A 20737-nucleotide genomic window follows, 5' to 3' on the forward strand; every position below is an offset into this window, starting at 1 on the left:
GTTAATTTATAATATCTAAGTGTAAGGTGATTTTTTGTGTTAGAAAATTATAATATTGTATTAATATAATTTATGAGAAGTGAATATATCTTGAAATTGTGTTATGCATACGAACATTGTTTCATTGACACTCGCTTTTTCGCGCCAAAAGTGAAGCGCTTGTTGTGGCTGCGGCAGACCCAAGGACTTCACGCATTTCACGCCGATTCCACCCCACTCCTGTTCACGAGATGGCTGAGAAAGTCCGTGACTATGATCGTGAGAAAGGTATGTTACTGTTAGGATGTGTGGATAATCATGTTTTACATGCATCATGCTATTCCAGTGGCTGTCAGGACCGTGGTGGTGGTGGGCTGATGGGCTGCCTCATGTGTGCCAGTGTTCTTTGCACCACACAGGCTCTTGTAATCACATGTTATGTTTTTAATATGGTTTGCTTTTCTCGTTTATGTGCAAAAATAGTGGCAACCAGAAGGGTGACCAGCCCCTAAGCTTGAATGGCCCAGGGCCTGGCCGGAGCATTAGTGTGCCGCGCTTCGCGAGCGTACGGTACTTCTGTTACTTTTGGTGATAACGTCTGTTAGTGACTTAGCTGGGGTGGACCTCCACTGACACCAGAATATCCTACTTGCAATTTCCCCCCTTGTGACAGTTGAGATAGTGTATAATGTATAATGGTGATAGGTAGGATATCCTGGGATATGTGGGTGGTCAGGTAGGCCACCCAACCGCTTTAATTTATCTAACTTCCTCTTGACACAAACGGCTAATGCCGTTTGTGTCTCGGAGCTCTCGAGGGAGGCAGCTGAACAGACAAGGACGATTGTGAGTGAAGTAGTGGTTTATCGTGTCATCACTCTTGTGTAGTTCCTGGCTTTCCTTTGATGTAAGCTTTTCCAGTCTTTCCCAGTAGCTGAGATGTACTCCCTGGATTCTGGAGGTGAATGTCCTCTGAAGAGCTTTTAGAGCAGCTAAGTCCTGCACCTTGTGTGAAGACCACAGCTGGCAGCAATGTTCCAGTCTTGGGAGCACCAGAGCTTTCCACAGGAATTTCATGCAGTGCTCTGCCGTGGTCTTGAATGATCCACAGTAAACTATTTCTTCAGGAGTATGTGTGGAGATCTCTCATTGAAGTCATCACATAACACTTTCACTGTGCTCCCGAAAATTCTGTTACCTTGGAAATGCCTCACTCATGCACCATCAATAAGTTACCTTAATCCAGGATTTTATTGTCTTAGAATGACTCCCTCTTTTCTTTGTCATGCAGCCCTCAACTTAAGCAGGTTTTCCTGTTAAAGAAAGGAAAATATTTAGAGACAATTTCCTGTATTAGGTAAATGTTTGTGCATTTGTGTGTGTGTGTGTGTGTGTGTGTGTATATATATATATATATATATATATATATATATATATATATATATATATATATATATATATATATATACTCGTATATGTGTGTGTGTGTGTGTGTGTGTGTGTGTAGATAGATAGATAGATAGATAGATAGATAGATAAGGAGGTAGTAAGGAGGAGGCAATAGATACCTGCCAAAACGATAATTACTCCTAGTGAGGTCTAAAGCACTGTTCAGGGGGTGCTGTGAACTTATCATTAAACCCAGCTGTGACCTCACTGAACGTTTCCCTTTGTGTCTCACAACACAAGGGAGCAGTCACAGCCTGCCCTCTAAAGACAACTCTCTTCCTCCACACAAAACTACAAGCACCTAATAACACACACCCTTCACTCAAAAATTTCAAAATTATTATGGCAACTCCTACACCAGCCTCGGAGTCCCCATCTGGGGAGGGGACCATAAATGTCCCCTGGTCAGACTGCCTTTCTGTCGACAACCGTGTCTTGACACCCCCCTTAACTTTTTCTTCATTAACTTCTGCAACATTCGCGGTCTAAGATCTAATTTTCAATCTGTACAACACCACCTCTCCTCTTCTAAACCTCACCTTCTTTTCCTCACTGAAACTCATGTGTCTGAGGCAACTGACAGTAGCCCCTTTTCTGTTCCCTCCTACTTTCTCCATCCTCATTCTTTATCCGAAGCTGGATGTTGCATTTATGTGCGCAATGACTTACCCTGCTCTTGTGCCCACGCTCTTGAATCTTCTGAGTTTTCCACCATCTGGCTACGACTACAGAGTCACTCTCAAACTAAATTTATCTGTGCTGTATACCTTTCACCTAACTCCTCAGACTATAAGAAATTCTTTGACTACTTAACTTCCAAAGTGGAGCACATTCTGCTTCCCTTTTGCAGAGATCTCCATTCTTGTAGACTTTAATGTTCACCACCAGCTTTGGCTTTCCTCTTCCTTCATTGACCATCCTGGTGAACTAGCCTTCAACTTTGCTATCCTCCATGACCTAGAGCAATTGGTGCAACACCCTACCCGTATTCCTGACCGTCATGGAGATATGCCCAACATTCTTAACCTTTTCCTGACCTCTAATCCTTCTGCTTATGCAGTCACCCTTTCTTCTCCGTTGGGCTCCTCTGATCACAATCTCATATTTGTAACTTGTCCTATTGCTCCAATCCCTCCTCAGGATCCCCCTAAGCGAAGGTGCCTCTGGTGTTTTACCTCTGCTTGTTGGGGGGACCTGAGGAGGTATTTTGCTGATTTTCCTTGGAATGACTACTGCTTCCGTGTCAGAGACCCGTCTTTGTGTGCTTAGCACATAACAGAGGTGATAGTGTCTGGCATGGAGGTGTACATTCCTCACTCTTTTTCTCGACCTAAACCTTCTAAACCTTGGTTTAACACAGCTTGTTCTTGTGCTATACATGATAGAGAGGTGGCCCACAAAAGGTACTTAAGCCTTCCATCACCAGAATCTCATGCACTTTATATTTCTGCCTGGAACCATACCAAGTCTGTTCTCCAGCTAGCCAAAAACTCCTTCATTAACAGAAAGTGTCAAAACCTTTCAAGATCTAACTCCCCTCGTGACTTCTGGCATCTAGCCAAAAAATATCTTCAATAACTTTGTTTCTTCTTCTTTCCCTCCTTTATTTTAACCAGATGGCACCACTGCTATCACATCTATTTCTAAAGCTGAACTCTTCACTCAAACCTTTGCTAAAAACTCTACCTTGGACGCTTCTGGGCTTGTTCCTCCCTCTCCTCCACCCTCTGACTACTTCATGCTACCTATTAAAATTCTCCACAATGATGTTTTCCATGCCCTTGCTGGCCTAAAACCTCAGAAAGCTTATGGACCTGATGGGGTCCCTCCTATTTTTCTCCAAAACTGTGCCTCCGTGCTTGCACCTTGCCTAGTCAAACTCTTTCAGCTCTGTCTGTCAACATCTACCTTTCCTTCTTGCTGGAAGTTTGCCTACATTCAGCCTGTTCCTAAAAAGGGTGACCGTTCTAATCCCTCAAACTACCGTTCTATTGCTTTAATTTCCTGCCTATCTAAAGTTTTTGAATCTATCCTCAACAGGAAGATTCTTAAACATCTATCACTTCACAACCTTCTATCTGATCGCCAGTATGGGTTCCGTCAAGGCCGCTCTACTGGTGATCTTCTGGCTTTCCTTACTGAGTCTTGGTCATCCTCTTTTAGAGATTTTGGTGAAACTTTTGCTGTTGCCTTGGACATATCAAAAGCTTTTGATAGAGTCTGGCACAAAGCTTTGATTTCCAAACTAGCCTCCTACGGCTTCTATCCTCTTTAACTTCATCTCAAGTTTCCTTTCTGACTGTTCTATTGCTGCTGTGGTAGACAGTCACTGTTCTTCTCCTAAATCTATTAACAGTGGTGTTCCTCAGGGTTCTGTCCTGTCACCCACTCTCTTCTTATTATTCATTAATGATCTTCTAAACCAAACTTCTTGTCCTATCCACTTCTACGCTGATGATACCACCCTACACTTTTCCACATCTTTTCATAGACGTCCAACCCTTCAGGAGGTAAACATTTCATGCCAGGAAGCCACAGAATGCTTGACTTCTGATCTTTCTAAAATTTCTGATTGGGGCAGAGCAAACTTGGTATTGTTCAATGCCTCAAAAACTCAATTCTTCCATCTATCAACTCAACACAACCTTCCAGACAACTATCCCCTCTTCTTCAGTGACACTCAACTGTCCCCCTCTTCTACACTGAACATCCTCGGTCTGTCCTTTACTTATAATCTGAACTGGAAACTTCACATCTCATCTCTAGCTAAAACAGCTTCTATGAAGTTAGGCATTCTGAGACGTCTCCGCCAGTTTTTCTCACCCCCCCAGCTGCTAACTCTGTACAAGGGCCTTATCCGTCCATATATGAAGTATGCTTCAGATGTGTGGGGGTTTCCACTCATACTGCTCTTCTAGACAGGGTGGAATCAAAAGCTTTTCATTTCATCAACTCCTCTCCTCTAACTGACTGTCTTCAGCCTCTCACTGCCGCAATGTTGCATCTCTAGCAGTCTTCTACCGCTATTTTCATGCTAACTGCTCTTCTGATCTTGCTAACTGCATGTCTCCCCTTCTCCCGCGGCCTCGCCACACAAGACTTTCTTCTTTCTCTCACCCCCATTCTGTCCACCTCTCTAAAGCAAGAGTTAACCAATATTCTCAGTCATTCATCCCTTTCTCTAGTAAACTCTGGAACTCCATGCCTGCTTCTGTATTTCCACCTTCCTATGACTTGAATTACTTCAAGAGGGAGATTTCAAGACACTTATTCATCAGTTTTTGACTACTGCTTTGACCCTTTTATGGGACTGGCATCTCAGTGGGAATTTTTTTTTATTGGATTTTTGTTGCCCTTGGCCAGTGTCCTTCCTACATAAAAAAAAAAAAAAAAAAGATAGATGCATCAACTGTGGTTTGTGGGACATGCAAAGATAGGGTAGGCAATGATGCTCTTGGTTGTGTTGAATGTGACTGATGGTTCCATCCTTTCTGTATGTGTCTGGGTCTCCCTGTGAAGGTGACTGAGGATATTGTTAAGTTGGAGGGGGATGGCATTCTGTTTGAGCTGTAAAGTCAATAAGCATTGTTCAACAAGTGATCATGCTTTTGTGGGCAATGCTGATCATGGTGTCACAATTATGTAAATAATTATCTAAGATGGTTATGGCTCTTTATACTACTGTTCAGGCACTGACTTGAGAAAATGGATTCATTACTTTTGCAAAGGAACATTTCATACACTATGACTGCTTCTAGTGATCACTTTAACACTAGGAAAGCTATGAGGGAGGAGATGAGAGAGATACATAATAAAGAGAGGAGGAAATAATTGGTTATACTGAGAGGTCTCATTAATGTAAATGGTGTACAAACTAAGTTTAAGGAAATTTCTTTTTTTTATTAGGAAAGAGTTCATGAACCCACTTATTACATTTCAGGCAGTATATTACATCTCAGTAATTAATCATCTGTATCTATATTTTGGTATATACTTGATTAATTCTTTCTTCAGTGGGAGATAGGATACTAATTGATGTTCAGATACTTCACCCTGTCCAAATTGTGGTCATTCACCACTTATGTGTCACTACATACTGCAACACTCACCCTTGTCTGAGGTTTCTCCCATTCATAGAGTGTGGTCCAAATGCAACTATGATATGATTAATTTATAATTGTCACAGATAGATTGGATTTATGAGTAGTTATTTTGATGTTGATGAAATGTGTGAACATTGTGCATTACTTGATCACAAAATATGTACCATTGTATGAACATTTTTTGGAGATTGTGTATTTCTTGATCACAAAATATATACTAGTTTCCACTGAAGAGCACAGCAGTCCTCCCTGGCCAATTGAACCCCCTCCAGCTATCAAACATAGATGTATATGGAGACACTACAGAACATTCCATTCACAAATGTGCAGGGACTCTGTGTAGAGAACAGTGAAACATTTCAGCAGTTTTTACAAGTAAATTACTGATACAGGATTTTTATTATGAATAAGCAAGCTGAATATGAAAAAAAATTGGATGCTAACTTGGGAAATAATACTAAACTCTCATGTTTTTATTAGAAATAAGAAAATGGCTCAAGTGGGTGTGGGACCTTTAAAATCTGCAAGCCTGATTGTTAATGGTCCAAATGATATGGCTGTTATATTTGCTAAAATTTTCTCTTCTGTATATAGAAAAGATATCCCAGTTAATTCACTTCCTGACCAAGTCTACAGAGGAACAATAAGTGATCTGAAATCACACAGGAGTCTGTGGTTAGGGCTGTTGTACAATTAAATTTCTTTTCAGTCATATGCCCAGATGAAGCCATTTTTCTAAAAACTTATATTGAATATTAATCTTACTCCCTGAAGCTTATTTACCATAAATCATATTTAATCAGTAGTCTTCCTACTTTGTAGAAATCCTTAGTTGTTGGTTGTGTAAATATGGCTTCATTTAAACCTGAACTTGCATATTGTCTTAGGGACTTATTCTTTGAATATGTATGAAATATTAACCTCACTGTCATTAAGAAAATTTTAGTGTCACTGCTTATGATGCACTATCAGGCCAATTCTGTTATTATTTCTAATATGTAAGTATTTACTTTGGGTGGTACATCAGCTGGATATGGCTTCTTGTTGCCCCCATCATTTGATGTGTTGGGGTGGGAAGCCATTTGGGTAAGAGAACCAGTTAAGAGCTAAGTTCCACAGACAGTTCAATTAATCTCTTGTCCATCAGAATCCATCAAGACATTTCTGGCGGAGTTTCATGAAGTGGGAGAGGATGGCCGCAAGCACTTCAAGTATGGTGTCCAGCTGGTGAACCTTGCACACCGGGAGCAGACAAGCCTCACCATTGACATAGATGATGTTGGCAAGTATTTTTATGATCTTAGATTGTATGTCTAATGAGTCTACATGAATTACTGTTGTAATCTTGTTATTGGTAGATTTAGTTAGAAGGGTATGTAATGCTAATTAGGATATACTTTTGGAGCAATACATCAGTGATGTGAAGTAAGATATGTAAGTTACGAAAAGTATCTTCTTGTAAGGCCTCCAATATAATTATTTGAATATCTTCATTTTTCAAATGTACTCATCTCATTCATTGGCACAGTCGAGTTTGACCCTGACATGGCCGAAGCAATGGTGCAGAACACCCGCCGTTATGTCTTGCTCTTTTCTGAAGTTGTGCAGGAGATGCTTCCAGATTACAAGCAGAGAGAAGTAAGTTCATACATAAACTTCAATTGTATTGCTATGTTAGCAATAGCCAAGTTGTTACTTAACGTGCTTATAAGAGATGTTCTGGCAGACAAATTCATCATGTCTCTTGGTTCTACATGAAGTAAGCTAGACGTAATGTTTATTCTTGTGCAACTTGAAATGATTCTTACCATGATCATTATGAATAATCTCTCACCTTAGCAACACACTTGTTTGGATAAAACATAAACATTGTGTTTGTTTTTGTGTCAGCTTTATTGAGTGTAAGAAGCAAGATTAAAATGTTATAAATGGTTGTTTGATGAAATATTCTAATGAATATGTATGAATGTTGAACACAGACATATCACCTCTTACCTTTCTGCATACTTGCCATTGAGCAAGTATTGAGAGGTGATATTAGTGTAACTAATATCACCTCTTACTTTTCTGCATATTTGCCATTGAGCTTCAGTATTTGTGTGTAACTAAGACATCCGCTCTTGGCTGCCTGCAGACAGTAGCCCGTGATGCACTTGACGTGTACATTGAGCACCGCCTTATGATGGAGCAGCGTCTCCGCCAGCCAGGTGAATCACATGACTCTCAGAACAGATACCCTCCAGAGTTGATGAGGAGATTGTGAGTATAGTCTTTAGTTCTGATCACTAATCCTCCTGATCTTAATTGTCTCCCTGGATACAGTAGATTAATAAAACTGCAATTTTATTTTTTTGGGAAATATGAACTTGACAGTGAGTGAAAGGGGAAATAGTGATCTTTTCCTGATTACAGTGAAGTGTACTTCAAAACCCCATCAACACAGAAGCCACAAGCCATCCGCTCAGTAAAGGCCTCACACATTGGCAAGCTGGTGCAGGTGCGGGGCATTATAACACGCTGCACTGAAGTCAAGCCCATGCTACAGGTGGCTACTTACACCTGTGACCAGTGTGGTGCTGAGACTTACCAACCTGTGAGTGTTTCACAACTAAGACTATTCAGATTCTGCCTGTAATGATTGATGTCTCTTTCAAAACTAATGACTGGTTGTTATTCTGAAACCATTGTAGTTATAATCTGAACTTATCTACTCAGATTCATGTTTCTTAAAACTCCTTCTACAGGATAGCCATGAGAATATTGTCTCCATTCTTTTCATGTCCATACACTACTCATGCTCTTTCCATACCTCTCAGCCCACCCAGTCACCTCTCCCATCTCTTCATATATTTTAAGTCTGTCTTATTTTATAGGGAATCTTTTACATCACAGTATTTGCTCCACTTCCCTATAATCTACATTTATTTGCAAGTGACCATACCATGGAAGGCACTACTTTTCACCTCTTCCACAGCTCCTCATTATCTCTCTCTCTCTCTCTCTCTCTCTCTCTCTCTCTCTCTCTCTCTCTCTCTCTCTCTCTCTCTCTCTCTCTCTCTCTCTCTCTCTCTCTCTCTCTCTCTCTCTCTCTCTCTCTCTCTCTCTCTCTCTCTCTCTCTCTCTCTCTCTCAATAGACTTTCACCTCTCAATCATAACAGTGTCTTTAAGAACTTAATCAAACTAAGCATGAGAACAGAATGAAGAGAAAGGTAACAACTTGATGTTATTGACAACAAACTCAGTCAGTGATGTTAAAAAAGTGGACACCCATATAAGCAGCGATATACTTCAAACTAAGAAATGACAAAATTACTCCTCTACTACTTAGGCTCATCATTATCACCACCACCAGCAGTTTTTATAGTTCCTTTGGAGGACAGAGGACTTTCTCAACTCATCTTTATTGGCTATCTGTGTATTTCAAGCCACTCCAGGAAAATTAATTTCCATTTACTGTTTAGTTCCCTGCTCATTCTGCCTTCTTTTCTGTTACTCATTATCTGGCAGATTATAAGATTATTCATAAGAGAAATTCAGCCCATCTTCATTACAAAATATCTACCAAATCATTATGATTTCCTCAACCAACAAGACCAAATTAATTGCTCAGTTTCAGGATCCATTGTCAAATAAATACTATTTATCTCCACAGATCAGTTCGACCAGCTTCATGCCACAGCTGCTGTGTCCTGGCACAGACTGCCGTGTCAACAAGTCTGGTGGCCGCCTCTACCTGCAGACTCGTGGCTCCAAATTTATAAAGTTCCAGGAACTTAAAATTCAAGAACACTCTGACCAGGTTAGTGTACTACCTGCACATGTAAAGGTGATGGTGATTTCCATACTTATGAATAGAACAGGAAGTCATTATGAAAACACAGCTTTAGTTATGGTAATAATTTATTATTGATACAGAAGTGAGGCATTTCATTATTACCTGCAATCTTTTTAATAACACAGTGATTAGAGAATATAGTGAATTAGAAAACTCCATGAAAGATTTTATGGTAGTGGTTTGCCATTCTTGTTTGTTCAAACTTAATATATATGCAATATTTGTATGATTGTGTAATACTTTTGTTGCCACCAGCAGGCAGCGAAGGTTGATTCAGACCCACACGATGACACAAATCATTTATTGTATCCGATTGAATGCGGCTGGATCCGCTTGAATTCGGTCAAAATCTGAAGACATACATTAATGATCATAGACAATATTCTATATGAATAATTTGTGTAATACAGGTATGATTCTGCACATTACTTATAGGATAATGTATTCTTACACAGACAGTTGTTACACTTACGTGTTTGGGTCTTGGGGTAATCGTTAAGTAACACGCATGCCCTTTCTGACGGGTGGTCTAGGTAGGTCTATCTACTTCTGTCTCTGCAGTAACACACGTCTTCCCTGCATGAGTGTCCTCAGCCAAGTGTCCCTATCATCCTCAGTTACTGCCTGGGTTCCTACCCTGTCCGTCGTTATCCATTAGCGACGGTGATAAGGCCGGCCTCATCTTAGCCTCATGTCATAACAAGCATCCTTCATCTCCTTACATCAACACTACCTCAACACTGGCTGTACAAGAAATTCACTGACTTAGGCCTCATCTTGGTCCTCGCCCTGACCTCCAGGTCCTTTCCTTCCTCATTGACAAACTCACTTGCACAACAACAACTTCTTTCACCCGCTTGGCGGTAACAACTTTAAGAAGTTTGTGTTAATGATATAGGTAAATAAGAATTGTAAGAATTTAAGTAATTCTGTAATTTTGTGGTTGTTAGGTGCCAGTTGGAAATATCCCTCGCTCCCTGACAATCATGTGCCGGGGTGAGCAGACCAGAAGATGCCAGCCAGGTGATCATGTGGCTGTCACAGGAATCTTCCTGCCTATGGTTCGTCAAGGCTTCAAGGCAATTTTGCAGGGACTCCTATCAGACACATATCTGGATGCTCATGTAAGTGCTCTCTCTCTCTCTCTCTCTCTCTCTCTCTCTCTCTCTCTCTCTCTCTCTCTCTCTCTCTCTCTCTCTCTCTCTCTCTCTCTCTCTCTCTCTCTCTCTCTCTCTCTCTCTCTCTCTCTCTCTCTCTCTCCCCAGGTTGTTTCAGTTTTACATTATCAGCTAGCTCTCAGGAGGACCATTGTGATTAATAAAGTTAAAAATCATTAATTGAATTAAATAAAGAATTGTGATATTTCTAATCTTAATGAAATTTTTCAAAGGTATATGTGCACACGTCTGGTGACTGGTTAATGCAGTTATTTGGTCAGTAAATGTGAAAAGTGCTTGGACTAAACTTTAGTAATTTTAAGTAGAATTCTCTGTTTTCATGTATTCAGTTGTCATTTTGTACATGATTTGTAAAATAGGAAATAGGGAAGTGCAACCACAATTCTTGAATTATGATTACATTTCTCTCCAGAGGATCATCAAGATGAACAAGACAGAAGATGATGAACTTGGAAATGAGGATATGACTGAAGCAGAAATTAAGCAGATTGCAGAGCAGGACTTCTATGATAAACTAGCGACTTCAATTGCCCCTGAGATCTATGGTCACGAGGATGTGAAAAAAGCACTTTTATTGCTGCTTGTGGGTGGTGTAGATTGCAATCCCAATGGCATGAAGATCCGAGGTAGCATTAACATCTGCCTTATGGGAGACCCTGGTGTGGCCAAGTCCCAGCTTTTGTCTTATATTGACCGTCTGGCACCCCGTAGCCAGTATACCACTGGCCGAGGTTCAAGTGGTGTAGGTCTCACTGCTGCTGTCATGAAGGATCCACTAACAGGAGAGATGACCTTGGAGGGTGGGGCACTTGTTCTTGCTGACCAGGGAATCTGTTGCATTGATGAGTTTGACAAGATGGCTGATGCTGACAGGACTGCAATTCATGAAGTGATGGAACAGCAGACCATTTCTATTGCTAAGGTAATATATTGCTTTTAAACTGAAAGAAATGGATGCATTTATCAATTGTGCTAATTAGAAATATATAATGTTCAAAATTTATCACCACTTTTGTAGCTATTTTGTTTCTACTAGATTGAATCTTGTTAAAACTTCTAGCAATTGTGTGATTTCACATTGTTTGTATCTCCAACTAGCATAATGTATAGATGTAATGTGTTTCTTGTAAATTTTAAATATTAAGAAATTCATTAGTACTGAAAATAATTTACCATCTTTAGGCTGGGATAATGACGAGCCTCAATGCCCGTGTGAGCATCCTTGCTGCTGCCAACCCTGCATATGGTCGCTACAACCCCAAGAAGACTGTAGAGCAGAACATCCAGCTACCTGCTGCTCTCTTGTCTCGGTTTGACCTCCTTTGGCTTATTCAAGACCGGCCAGATCGGGAGAATGATCTAAGGTACAGGTTGTTATTTGCGTTTCTTATTTTCACATTCTGAGTCTTGTGAGTTTTGATGGTAGAGTCAAATCTGAACCATCTATTGTTTACAGATGATACTGCACTACTGACTGATTCAGAAGAGTGATTTAAATTGTTGGTAGAGGAGTTTGAAGGGAGAAAACAGTGAAAGTGAAATAATTGAGTGTATGATGATGGTAAGAATGACAAGTTGCTTGAGGAGGTAAACCATTTTAAGTATATAGTGTTGCTTGTTGCTATGGATTTGAGGAATAGCTGCACAAATTAAATATAGAGTAAATGAAGCAAGGAAGGTGTGGGGAGGAATCGATGGACAGTTTTAGATGTAGATCATTTGGAATCTATGCTAGGAGAAAATTTTACTATCATTAGGAAATTGTGGTACTGAATGTATTGTATAAGATTGAAATATGGAATATGGGAGCAGGAGGGAAGGACAAACTGAAGGAAGTGATGATGACATGTCTGAAAAACAAGTGGAACAACACGTATGTATCAAGTGAAGAATGGGAAAGTGTGAAGAAATTATGGTGAAAGTAAGTTTGCAGGTTGAACAGAGCAGGGAATGTTACAGTGGATTGGACATACATTGGTACCTCATGATTCAAATTTAATTGGTTTTTATGGGCTATTTGAATTGGGAAGTAATTTATCACATTCAAATTAATGTAAAAAGAATTAATAAATTCCAGGTCCCCCCCCCCTTTTTTTTTATTTATTTATTTTTTTTTTGGGGGGGGTGGATTAAGTTGTGCCCTAAACATAATTGAATGAAAATAAATTATAGAAAAAATACAGTAAAAGAAAACATGAAGTGCCATACATTTCAGCATATAAGACTGCACTTGAATCATCCTATTAAAGACAAAAAAGTGGATCATCCTGTATGTCAAACACAAAGACAATTACTTTAGTTTTACACAAAATACCATTGTAAATGGACACCAACTTCAAAATGATAAGTCATCAAAAGTTTCTGCCATCTTTAGTCTTGAAAACAGTTGTCGTAGTGGACACAATTTTTATTTCGCACCAAAATTCTCTCTCTCTCTCTCTCTCTCTCTCTCTCTCTCTCTCTCTCTCTCTCTCTCTCTCTCTCTCTCTCTCTCTCTCTCTCTCTCTCTCTCTCTCTCTCTCTCTCTCTCTCTCTCTCTCTCTCTCTCTCTCTCTCTCTCTGAAAGTAAGAACAATCAAGAGAATTGGTAAATAAAATGAACAATCAAGAGAATTGGTAAATAAAATGAGACTTATTGAGGATGAAAATGTAATTATACAAGAGTAAGAAAAGATGAAGTGAAAATTACATAGAATGAATTGGGGGAGAGAGAGGGAGATATTGCTCCCTTGTCCCTTATCTCTGACAGATATGGATTGGGAGGTTTGAGACCAGATGAAAGAGGAAGGGAGAGAAAGGGACATACGGGGAAGGAGAGTAAATTACATGAAGCAAGGAAATGGAGGAGAGAGAGAGAGAGAGAGAGAGAGAGAGAGAGAGAGAGAGAGAGAGATGGGAGGAGGGAGGGTCGGTGGGTGGGTCGGTGGGTGGGAAAAATAGAGGGATGGGGGAGAGGGAGAGAATGGGGAGGAGGAATGCAAGAGGGACTATAACCAAAGGGTGTTACTTGAATGGGTGTTTGTGTTCAAATTGGAGGACAAAATTTGTTCGTCAGTCCTGTTCAAGTTGGGAGGGGTTTGAATTTAAGGATCTTCGAATCACAAGGTATGACTATATAGGGGGAAACAAGGCTCAACTAAAAACATGTGGTTAGGAGATAAGAATGGTATGGGAGAAATTGTTACACCAGATGCACACCATCTCTTGAAGCACAGTATTTCCTGGTGGCTTTTTGGTGGGTGCAAGTTTTTAATTTTTTTTTATTTTCCAGTACAGGCTGTTGACCACCAGATGTTGTCAGTTTTATACTCAAATTCAGTGTTATTGTTGAGAATAAGCAAAACAAGCAGATAATCATGTTCTTATTAATATACATAGAGGGAAGAAGTGAATCAGTGAAGATAAATAAAGTTAAAGGAAAGGACAGGAATGGGATTAATGTACAAAAGCTTTTGACGTGTTATTATTTTACGTATATGTTTCTATGGATTATTCATCACTATAATATCTTATCTCCTTTTTGCCCCACCTTTCAAACTTGGCCAGGCTTGCCCAGCACATCACCTACGTCCACCAGCACTGTGCACAACCTCCAACACAGTTCACACCTTTGGGAATGAAGCTAATGAGACGCTACATTGCCCTCTGCAAGAAAAAGGTATAAAAATGTGTTAATTTTGTGAATTTATCCTGAACTACTTCAGTATTGGCTCTTTTTATCTCCAGCATTCTATGTTCTGTCTTCATTCACTCCCCACTTTCAGATGCCCACTATCCCAGAGAACCTCACAGACTACATAGTGTCAGCCTATGTAGAGATGCGCAAGGAAGCACGCAACAACAAAGATACCACTTTCACATCAGCTCGTACATTGCTGGGTGTGCTTCGCCTTGCTACTGCTCTGGCACGCCTTCGGCTCGTGGATGTGGTAAGAACACATCTAGAGTGTAGTATGGATGTGAGAGGATAGTGTTCGTGCTGAATTTTTTAAGCACTGCTCTTCATACTACAAAAATCGGAAAATGTCTAGATTACAACATTTATGCAGGAATTTAGTGAGTGGCTGTCTTATTTCCTTGTAAAACTGATTGTTACTAATGAACCTTGAATTCTTTGGGTTTCATATTACTGAGAGCAATGTATTTCAGGTTGACAAGGAGGATGTCAATGAAGCAATGCGGCTCATGGAGATGAGTAAAGACTCCCTCACTCACAACAATGAAAAGATTGGAAGGTTAGTAATATGCATGAATCAAGCTTTTAAAATGTCAGTGAAGCACTTTTGTCTCACAAGCTATACTTAATTGTACAAGAAATTGCTATGCTTGTTTGAATCATGTTTAATGGGATTTTTATTTTATTTATTTATTTATTTATTTATTTTTTTTTTTTGTCAAAACATGAAGCTAAAAAAAATCAAGGAATTTTTTATTTACATATATATATATATATATATATATATATATATATATATATATATATATATATATATATATATATATATATATATATATATATATATATATATATATATATATATATATATATATATATATATATATATATATATATATATATATATATATATATATATATAACATCTTTAATGTGTATACATTGTTTAATTTAAATGTTTTCACTTTAAGGGCTCAGACAGTAACAGACAAGATCTTCACACTCATTCGTGAAATTGCTGGAGAAACTCGTACTATCAAATTGGCAGACATCCTTGAGCAATGCACCAGCAAGGGATACAAACCAGATCAGGTGAGCACTGTTGCTTGTGTGCTCAGTACAGACATTTGGTGCTAATAATATAGTTGAGTAATGGTGAAGGTTTATGAAGGTCTTTGGTGGTGTGTTGAAGAGTTCAACATTTTTGTTGACAAAGACATCTTCAGCAGTATTGCTTTCAGGAGACTCAGTGTCATTGATAGGATTATGTAGCTGAAGCATGTAATATGGGGAAAGAGGAGCAGATTGATTGTAATGGAGATGGGGCATCAGAGGAACATTACTGGAGTAATATGTTTTGATAAGGTGAGAAGTAGGAAGTATAGACTGGAAGGAATAAGTGCTGAGAGATGCAAAGCACTTGATCAAGCAAAAAGATTGTGTTTATAGTTTTTTTTTTTTTTTTTTTTTTTTTTTTTGTCTTGCTTCCAGAGGAAGCAAGATGTTCAATGTCAAAAGAGTTGAATATACTTGAAATAGCACAATTAGGTAGATGTTCAGTGCTTTTCTTAGAGAGAATTCAACAATATGTTGATTCCAATAGTTCAAATGGTTGAATGGTTTCAGCTTATTGAAAGTATAGCTGTAGATACTAAAGGATCATTAGATTAGGGAAGGACATGGAATAAGGTCGTTGAAAAACCTGCAAAACAAAAGAAGTTAACCTATAAGTTTCAAAATATAATAAGCTTGTGACTGTCCAACAACAAAGACAAATCCAAGTATACATTAAATTGCCTTTCACAACAGTGATATAAGAATATCTGTGATGAGGGAACAGTTGAGGTCAACCAAGATTCACTCAAGCTTAGGTGATGTCTTGGCTTGATCAGTAAAGTGTCAGACTCACATTTCAAGTTTCCTGACTGAGATTCAATTCTCAGTCAAAGCCTCACACAGCTAATTTACTCCACCTTCATATCAATTTCTCAGTGTTTCTATGATGCTCCAGGGCTGGGCATCCTACTGCTGCCACTTGTTTGATGCCTTCCTCGGAGCATCATGAAAACATTAAGGAATTGATCTGAAGGTGCAAGAAATTGGCAATGGGAGGCTTTCAACAGACTTGTATTGGGACAGTCACAGAAACATCAGTCCACTGTTTTATTGATCAGGCCAAAATGATCACCCAGACCTTAGTGCATATTGATGGGTCCTGTTACTGTACATTAATATCCGATTATTTGTTCTATTGTTTTTTATTTATATTTAAGTTGTCTTTTCTTCATATCTTTTATAATGATTTACTTTGATTTTCAGGTGAACGAGTGTATTGAAGAGTATGAGGAGCTTAACGTGTGGTATGTGAACCAGGCACGCACCAAATTGACGTTTGTGTGAAGGATGCAATGACTAGGTATGAACCACACTGAACTAGTGATTCATGAAATATAGTTTAGATTTGCAATTCTTCATTGTACTCTGCATTTTTTATTATGTATTGTTATTTTTTTATTATTTTTATTTGATTTTTCAGTCAAATTAAGGTCATATTTTCATAATATCCTCCCACACATCCAATGTGAGACCAGAAATAAGAATATCTTTGTGGGAAGTAAAAATGTTTCCAGAAGAGGATTACCACCCCTTCCCCTTTCCTCATGCCATCATGTAAGGAATTTAGAGATAAGGATTTAGAAATTTGTCTCTGGAAGATAGTTTTTTACTAAAGATTTATTTTTTGTAAATGAAATTTTTATACTCATAAGTATTTTTGAATGAAAAGAAAATATGTAATTGTAGACTGCATGTCTTGATACTTGTCTAATACTTTAATATTAGGTGTGTCATTTGTGCTTTCTCAATTTTTATGTAATTTAGTCAATAAATGTTGGTTATTATGATTTTTATTTTATTTTTAGTTTTGTTCAATATTATGCTGTGAGTCATGTTAATGGCATAGATAGGCAAAGTACATGTTGGTGTTGAAGAAATGCTCAGTGCTTGCCTTCTTGTGCGGGATGCCAACCTTTGCAGCTTTTATTGGTTACATGACTATAAGTAATGAGTTAACTGCAATCTGCTGATGGTATTCTTAGTGGCTGATTCAGAGGAGGGCTTGAGATAGCCTTCCAAAAATGTGTGAAAGGAGGGAAGTATGAATTAGACGTCTAAAACTAAAATGTGTAAGAATGATAGATGATTGGGATGAAAGTAGTTTCAAACTATTTCTAGAATCTAAAGCTGCATGTTGTGGATATAGAGGTGAAGTTTCAAATGAATGAACCAAGAAGTCCTTAGGGACAAATGAACATCTAGATAGTTTTGGGTTGCTTGGAATAAGAGAAGGCTGTATAAAGATTTTAGTGATAGAAAAAGCATTGTATGGAGGCTTGAACTTGGGAGTTGGGGATGAGAGGTGATTGAATGCACTGGAGATGAGTTAGAGGAGTGTTTGAAGTAGTATGTAAGAATAAGATAGGGAATGAGAGAGTTGGCTAGCTACAAAGCAGGTGTTTGGTTTTGGCACAGAGAGGATGTACAGATTTGATTGTTTTCAAGGCATTACAAGGTGATGTAACAATAAGAAAAGACTGAAAAGAGGTATAGGTTTGGGGTATGATTGCTGTGGATGTGTTGTTATTTGTAGATAAAAGTATGTGTGAATGTAGTATGTATACTACAAATGTATTCAAAATTAGATATCCAGTGCCAAGGGTAAGACACTCAAGTAGGCTTTAACAGATGTGACAGTCAGGCCAGAGTTCATATCCAGGCCACAGTTAAAAGTAATAGGTCTGTGAAAGACAAAAGTAATCACAGGAAGCTGACAGGTTACAAGTGAGGATACAAGGAAACATTATTTGATAAAGAGAACCTGTTGAGCAAAGTAGTTTTTAGAATAAAAATGCTTTGTGGAAAGAGGAGAGATATGTAATGAATTAGGCACGAGTTACATAGAATGAGTGTTTTCATCCTTGAAAACACAATCAGCTGTTAAAATTACATGACCTCTATAAGTCCGTACATAAGGTGCAGGAAATAGCGAACAATGCCATTCTGAGGGACAAGGTAGGGATCCTTTGATTATTTTGTTGGTAGGTTATAGCCATCCTTGGAGGGATTGCTGGTGTGGTATATAGGCAGATAGTTTTAAGCTAACAGTTTATTGAAAGTGGAGTACATTGTAGATATGAGTATACATACATACCTACATTATTATGTGCATTACACACTCATGTAGGAGAGAAAGGCATGAAAAATAGAAGTACAGTGGAAGATTAAAGGTGTCTGGGTGATCCAGGCTGCTGTTTTCCTTATTTTCAGCTAAGTTTGTGTCAAGAAATATGTGGCATGTTGGAAATAGGAGTAAATGGTGCCTAGTGACTGCTATCAATTCAGTGTCATACTGAATCACTGTTACAGTCTAAATTGCTCCTGGGAAAATTTTGATGGGAATCAGCATATGTATGGAGTTATATTGACAAGTTAATATTGGTGTGTTGTCTGTGGAGTATGTTAGGATAGAAATGCAGTAAGAAAACATCAGTAATAAGTGATAACAGAGTGCCAAAACTTACTAGTGTAAGTGTAAAAGTCCTACCACTGTGTTTTATATTCATACAGAGTGGTTCCCAACATTTTTTGAGTTGATGCAACCTTTTGAGAGCTTCTGAGGAATTCATGTACAGTGTTTTAAATTTATACTATATATTTTACGTATTATCTACATGGGTATAGAGTTTTATTGACAAATTACTATTGCTTTGTTGTCTGTGGAATATGTTAGGATAGAAATGGAACAAGTAAACATTAGTAATGAGTGAGTGAGATCATAACATATTGGTACATATTTTGAAGAAAGTGTAAAATATATGAATATAAAATTCAGTGGGAGGGCTTTAACACATACACACAGTAAGTTTTGGTGCTCTGTATTACTCATTGGTCTTCTTTATTTGCTCCATTTCCATCATAATATATTCCACAGACAAAACAGCAATAGTAATATGACAGTATAACTCAATGCAGAAGTTTTGAAAACACACAAAATAAATATATAGAATACCTGGAAGATGTTTTGATGCTCTCATCCACTATAGCAATGCACATGTGCAATGAAGTCATCCTGGGGCAATTTTGACTTTTTATTTATTTATATATTTATTTATTTATTGTTATTATTATTTATTTATTTGTTTATTATTATTCATATTTATTTATTGAAGCTGTGAGTTGAATTTCCCATCTATGAAAGCTGTCGGGGGAATCCATACCTGCTTTCATATTCCCTCTTTCCTATGACTTGAACTCTCTCAAGAGGGAGGTTTCATGACACACCAATTTTGGATGACAGTTTTTGAGCTTTCCTCTGGGTCTGGCACCTCAGTGGTCTCTCTCTCTCTCTCTCTCTCTCTCTCTCTCTCTCTCTCTCTCTCTCTCTCTCTCTCTCTCTCTCTCTCTCTGCCACTGCCCCCTCTTACAAAAAAAAAAAAAAAAAAATCAACAGAGGGTTTTAAGGCCTGTGTTCATAAGAAAAAATAAAGACAAGACAAAACATCTGTCTAACTGAAAACTATTTAAACAAGGGATGAGATGTGGAATTTTTATAGAGATGTTTAGAAAATGCCATCAAAAGCATGTTTCGTACAGAGGAGTGGGACAATCGAGTGTCATCAAGTAGAGTGCATGGTTGTCTGGAAGGCTGTGTCCAGGAGGTGGGTAAAGGAATGAGTTTTAAGACTGTGTTCTGCGACTTCTTGTTATACTATCTGCTAGATGTGATATATATTGCGACAATCTCTCTCTCTCTCTCTCTCTCTCTCTCTCTCTCTCTCTCGTCAATTGGCTGGCGCGCAAAATTTCATGATTGCTTCCCTGGCATTAATTTATTTGTTTTCATTTCTTTATTAATTAATTTGTGTGTGTGTGTGTGTGGTGCACTGAGGCAGATCATCTTGTTTCCAGCTCGTAGTCTTCATAAACACAAGTGTTTGGGTGTGCGTAACACTCGCTACATGTGTTCGTGTCACGTGATAAGTTTCAGAAGAATCGAGGGTTACGTAGTCTCAGCATGACAGGAAGTATCTATTAACTATATGCACCGTTTTAGTTATTCGGCACGAGGATAAGTGTCATGCCCTGCCCTGGCCTGTCCCGTGCCAGCAAGGTGTGTGGCACAACGCGAGCAGGAGTGAGCCGGAGTGCACCGCCTGTGCGGGACGATCTTATCGCTGCCCGCTGCCTCCTGGGAATCTTTATAAAAGGTAGTCTCACCAGCTGCGCGTGCCACTGCTCTGGTGCAGTCAGTGGTTTATTATTATTATTATTATTATTATTATTATTATTATTATTATTATTATTATTAACAGTGGTAGTGTTGTTGTTGTTGTTGTTATTATTATTGTTGTAATGTTATTGTTGGTGGTAGTGTTGCTGCTGCAGTTACTATTGCTTTTATTGTTGTTGATAGTGTTTTTTTCCTTGTTTTTGTTACTATTATTATTATTATTATTA

At 38.5% G+C, this 20737-nt stretch overlaps 1 protein-coding gene across 3 annotated transcripts; it reads left to right on the forward strand.

Annotated features, from left to right (window-relative positions):
• The first annotated feature begins 111 nt into the window (after positions 1 to 111).
• On the forward strand, positions 112 to 17119 carry LOC135104390 (DNA replication licensing factor mcm7-A-like). 3 transcript variants are annotated; one of them, XM_064011780.1, is made up of 14 exons: positions 112 to 267; positions 6679 to 6813; positions 7060 to 7169; positions 7666 to 7790; positions 7944 to 8124; positions 9185 to 9331; positions 10318 to 10491; positions 10958 to 11467; positions 11728 to 11909; positions 14092 to 14203; positions 14310 to 14474; positions 14695 to 14780; positions 15193 to 15313; positions 16541 to 17119. In XM_064011780.1, the coding sequence occupies exons 1-14, from the start codon at positions 231 to 233 to the stop codon at positions 16619 to 16621; spliced, it is 2166 nt and encodes a 721-aa protein (XP_063867850.1). In that variant the 5' UTR covers positions 112 to 230; the 3' UTR covers positions 16622 to 17119. The 3 variants fall into 3 exon arrangements, with proteins under 3 accessions (XP_063867850.1, XP_063867852.1, XP_063867851.1); XM_064011782.1 differs by lacking the exon at positions 112 to 267 and adding an exon at positions 386 to 404; XM_064011781.1 differs by lacking the exon at positions 112 to 267 and adding an exon at positions 651 to 825.
• Positions 17120 to 20737: the final 3618 nt, after the last annotated feature.

The sequence above is a fragment of the Scylla paramamosain genome, chromosome 10, assembly GCF_035594125.1.
Source record: "Scylla paramamosain isolate STU-SP2022 chromosome 10, ASM3559412v1, whole genome shotgun sequence".
In the NCBI taxonomy this organism is placed as follows: domain Eukaryota; kingdom Metazoa; phylum Arthropoda; class Malacostraca; order Decapoda; family Portunidae; genus Scylla; species Scylla paramamosain.

Bases quoted from the DNA above. Each gene is read 5' to 3' on its own strand.
- LOC135104390 (XM_064011780.1), top strand. From the start codon at position 231: ATGGCTGAGAAAGTCCGTGACTATGATCGTGAGAAAG. The intron at 6,814-7,059 runs GCAAGTATTTTT...TCATTGGCACAG, and splicing joins CATTGACATAGATGATGTTG to TCGAGTTTGACCCTGACATG. The intron at 7,170-7,665 runs GTAAGTTCATAC...GGCTGCCTGCAG, and splicing joins CAGATTACAAGCAGAGAGAA to ACAGTAGCCCGTGATGCACT.